Genomic DNA, 4,304 nt, shown 5'->3' on the forward strand with positions numbered 1-4,304 from the left:
AGCCAATAAGTATATAACTAATATGTATATAGTATGCATATAACTTTGTATATTTTATATATGTAAGCTAGTAAAAGTAGACAAATGAATATATAAAGATTTTTGCAAACTAATTAATATCCGGTTTGGCCAAACTCTTATGAAGCCAAAAATACTTGTTCAAAAAAGTAAGGTGTTTGGCCAAAGTTTCGAGAGAAAATACATCTCTTGAGAAGAGCAGAAGTTATATTTAGCGAAAAAATAATTTTTTTCCAAAAAAAAATAATACTTAGATACACTTTATAAATCTTCTTACTTCTACTTAATGACACTTTTTAGTGACAACGTGTTATTGTCTTGTTTTCATCCCATAGCTATGACATTTCCTCGTTTTGTCATGTCATTTAAATTCAATGAATGAGAAAACAACAAAAGAACGTGCTTGGGAAAACAATCAAACAACCCCGTTTCAACAGTATATGGTACCTGCTGAACTTAGAAATAATTTAAGTAATATACGCTGTCAATATAATTTTTTATTAATGTAATCAAATAATCTTTATTTGTTATAATTGTAGAGTATTATACTGTACTTTGAAATTGCAAATATCACATTTAACAAAAAAAAAAATATAGTTTCATATAAAAAAATTAGTATTATTAACTTTTTTATTTTATACTAATGATATATATATAACTTAAACTCGAAATAAAATACGTAAATACCATGTGCGGGGAGCTTTAGAGAACATGGGTTTTGCACATGTGATGAGATATGGGACTTAGGAGCAGACAATACTTGCCCAATTCTAACTGTTCATCAGTCAACACTTATCACCGGCCCACATCTGCTCCACATATTGTTCAAGTCTAGATATTTCATCTGATGCGTAGATAATTTTATTATAAATTTTTAATATTGAAAAAAATAAAATTTAAATTCGATCATACTATAATAACACGTGAAAGAAATAAATCTTATTAATTTAACTTAATTTTGAAAAATCGATCGTTTTAAAAATTTGTTTAAATCATATTAATAAAATTACTCCTTTCTTAAATCGCAAAAATATAACGTTTCACCCTTTATTTTTTTTTATTAAAAAACTAGAGGGAATATATGGATCAGATCAGAAAATAGAAAAGCGAAAGACTATGTTGGGATTTTAATGTTAAGAAAGAAGTAGAACGTATTTAACTTTGTCCATTAATAATAACTTTACTTTAGACCTTTCTAGTATTATTTGGCTGCGTTTAAAAATAGATATACATTTTTATTTATTAAATTTAAAAATTAATGAGACTTTATTTTTTTATTTACTCTTATTATAAGGATAGTTTGTTTTTTTGATACATTTCTCAAAGAATATTATATTAATTATATTTAAAGGTTATAGGTAAAAAGCACAAATAGTCTCTCAATTTATGTTCGAAATCTCAGAGAGATACTTATATTATACTAAGGTCCTATTATTTCTTGAATTTATTTTATAAGTAATTTTCTATTTTTTTCGGCCTGTGTGATAAAAAAAAGTCAACCAGCGTTAAACCCACAAGATAGTTTATTAATTTTAAAAGTAGTTTGTGTATTAATTAATGTTTGACAGTTGTTTCTAATCGAGTATAGTTTTTAAAAAGTCTTTCTCTTAAATAAGTACTTTGGAAGAAAAAAAATGACTATTTTTATCTTTTGAAAAAACAACTAATGCTGCTACTCAGAAAATTTATTCTTTTCCTAAAAACTAAGTCGAACACTTCAATTTTTCCTCCCAAAAACTTGGACAAATATTTCATATATAGGAGGTCAACCAAATTAATGAGTGTTCGATGTAGTTAGATCTCGTATATACTATTCTATCATAGTATTCTCTTTGTGTTTCACACTTTTTTGGTCCCAATTAGCTATTTTGGTAAAAAAAAAAGGATCAAATAATACTCACATACACACTTATAAATGATGTTTAACCTATCAAGTCATTTGCACATATTGTAATAGTTTTAATTTCATGAGTTCAAATTTGATATTTTCAAAAAATATTGACATATATCTTTATAAATGGTCTTTAAACTATCAAGTTATTCGCATATGTTGTAACAGGTAACATACATATCTAAATTTCACGATATCAAATTTGATATTCTTAAAAAACTTTATCCGTAGATGTCATTTGATTGACGAAAGAGAAATTATACTTACAATATATAAAACTGAAATTCTTAACAAAGTATTATAGTAGTAATTTTTTAATTTCATGTGGTAAATACTGTATATCACTATTCAAGACTTGGGATCGACTCTATTACATGTTAATTCTTAATTTTTGCCTCACATCATAAGATAAAGTACATAATTATTATTATATCGGCTCATAACGTCGCTAATTGTTTTTTACATGCTTCCTTTAAATTATAAATTAAAGTTCATTATTATTCCTTTCGTCCACTATTGTTTGCCATGATTTTTATTTTTAGAGTTAAACTATAAAAAAATTTGACTAATATTTTAAGATGTACGTTTTCATCATATTGATATGCAAAATATTGTAATTTATAGTACTTTATATATAATTTTTAAATATGTAAATTTTTTATTTAAAATATAAAATTTGTGTAATCTAATTTAACTTTAAAAATTAGTTAAATTGACTTTCGAAAAACACAACCCGAAAATAAAAGTGGACATATGGAGTATCAATTTAACAAAAGCTGCAATGTTTTAATCTTTGCTACTGAATTCACTAAATCATCAAAATTCCAGATAATCCAAAAAGAAACAACCAAATTTTGCATTTAAACAATTGCTACTTATAGTCAAAAAGTAACAGCTTTTTATAGAATTTGTGTCGTTTAAGTTGTGACTCTTGTAATGAAAGTTGTCTACTCTCAGTACTAAAAGCTTTAGATAATTTGAACAAATATTAATGTAATTTAACTTGTTATAATAGATTTACAGTAGGATGTGTGCCTTTTTTTTCCGTAGTTACAAAATTTATGTATTTAAAAAAGTTTACTTAATGTTTATCAAAATTAAATTTTTGTGACCCAATTATGGAACCTGTTCATATTAAATTTAACAAGGATGGATTATGATCATGAAAAACTCTAATGGCCCTTCATGAACGAGAATTTTGTGTACTAGACTGTTCTTTTTTTTACGCGAGCTACAAACTATACATTTTTTTTTGAAGTTGGTACAGAGAGAAGAAACAGAGAAGGATTTCATTAGAATGTAAAAGTGTTACATTCACATTGACGTCTTATTCTTGCAAAACAGAAGAGAGTTCAATTGATCCATAATCCAACAACTCTTCAATCATCTGTTCAATTTGATGATCTTCAAGTGACTTGAATTCTTGCGTATTATTATTCTCTGTTTGGCTTTCATATTTTACCGGCATTTCAACACTCATTTGCACAGTCCTTCTAGTAATGCCATGATCTCCCCTGTTTCCACATGACGATAAACGGTCATTTTGATCTTCTAATTTCATCGTTCCAGGTCGATTATTCACCATATTAAGAGATTTCATCTGGCATCGTTGTAGTTTAGCTATCAATGCAGCAGATAGATACTTGGTCGATGATGATGAATGAGAATCAGTATCGTTAAATGCGAAATTCGTCCGTGCTCTTGGTCCACACATGAGCCTTGCAGCTTCATCATATGCTCGCGCTGCATCCTCTGCTGTCTCAAATGTACCTAGCCATATTCTCGTCTTCCTATTGAATTTACCCAAAAATAAAAATAAATAATAATCAGATTTCAATTATGGAAAATTAAATTGACATCAAATACTTCAGAGAAAGAAGAGGAGCTAATTACAGTAAAGGATGTCGAATTTCGGAAACCCAGGAACCCCAATGTCGCTGACGGACACCACGAAATCGTTGTTGTGGACGAGCCATGACGGATTCAGAATTTTAAATATCAAAGTGTGAGAGAGGAAGAAGAGTAGTTTTTTTTTTTTTTTTTTTAATTTTAGATAATTGAAGGAGAAAAGGCTTTAAGGGGGTTTTTGTAAGCGATCTTTGCGGCCTTCAGCTGGCAATAGACATGGGATTGGGCCCACAAGGCTTTCTATACCTTTCTTTCCTTCCTTCCATAAAAATTAAATAATGAAAAAACAAAGATTATCATAATTTATAGTATATAGTTAGTTATATACTATACATATAGATAATATAAAAAAAAAATTCACACTAGTTGATGTGGTTTAATAAGTATAGTATTAGAAGGTAAGTTATCATTTTATCAAGTTGCAATTAATTGTAATTACTCTAGCCGATTGTTCGAGAAAATGAAGTTTCTTGTTTCGTTATAATTT

General features: G+C 27.5%; 1 protein-coding gene across 1 annotated transcript; it reads right to left on the reverse strand.

The window, feature by feature from the left end:
* Positions 1-3,175: 3,175 nt before the first annotated feature.
* ERF-H2 (ethylene response factor H.2) lies at positions 3,176-3,972 on the reverse strand. Its single transcript, XM_004242151.5, has 2 exons — positions 3,803-3,972; positions 3,176-3,699 (listed from the first exon to the last, which is right to left on the reverse strand). The coding sequence occupies exons 1-2, from the start codon at positions 3,883-3,885 to the stop codon at positions 3,237-3,239; spliced, it is 546 nt and encodes a 181-aa protein (XP_004242199.1). The 5' UTR covers positions 3,886-3,972; the 3' UTR covers positions 3,176-3,236.
* Positions 3,973-4,304: the final 332 nt, after the last annotated feature.

The sequence above is a fragment of the Solanum lycopersicum genome, chromosome 6, assembly GCF_036512215.1.
Source record: "Solanum lycopersicum chromosome 6, SLM_r2.1".
NCBI classification, from domain to species: domain Eukaryota; kingdom Viridiplantae; phylum Streptophyta; class Magnoliopsida; order Solanales; family Solanaceae; genus Solanum; species Solanum lycopersicum.

What these genes read in the sequence shown, in the direction of transcription:
- ERF-H2 (XM_004242151.5), bottom strand. Translation starts at nt 3,885, where the DNA reads ATGGCTCGTCCACAACAACGATTTCGTGGTGTCCGTCAGCGACATTGG. An exon ending in GAAATTCGACATCCTTTACT is followed by an intron (nt 3,700 to 3,802) that starts GTAATTAGCTCC and finishes TAAATTCAATAG; the next exon opens with GAAGACGAGAATATGGCTAG.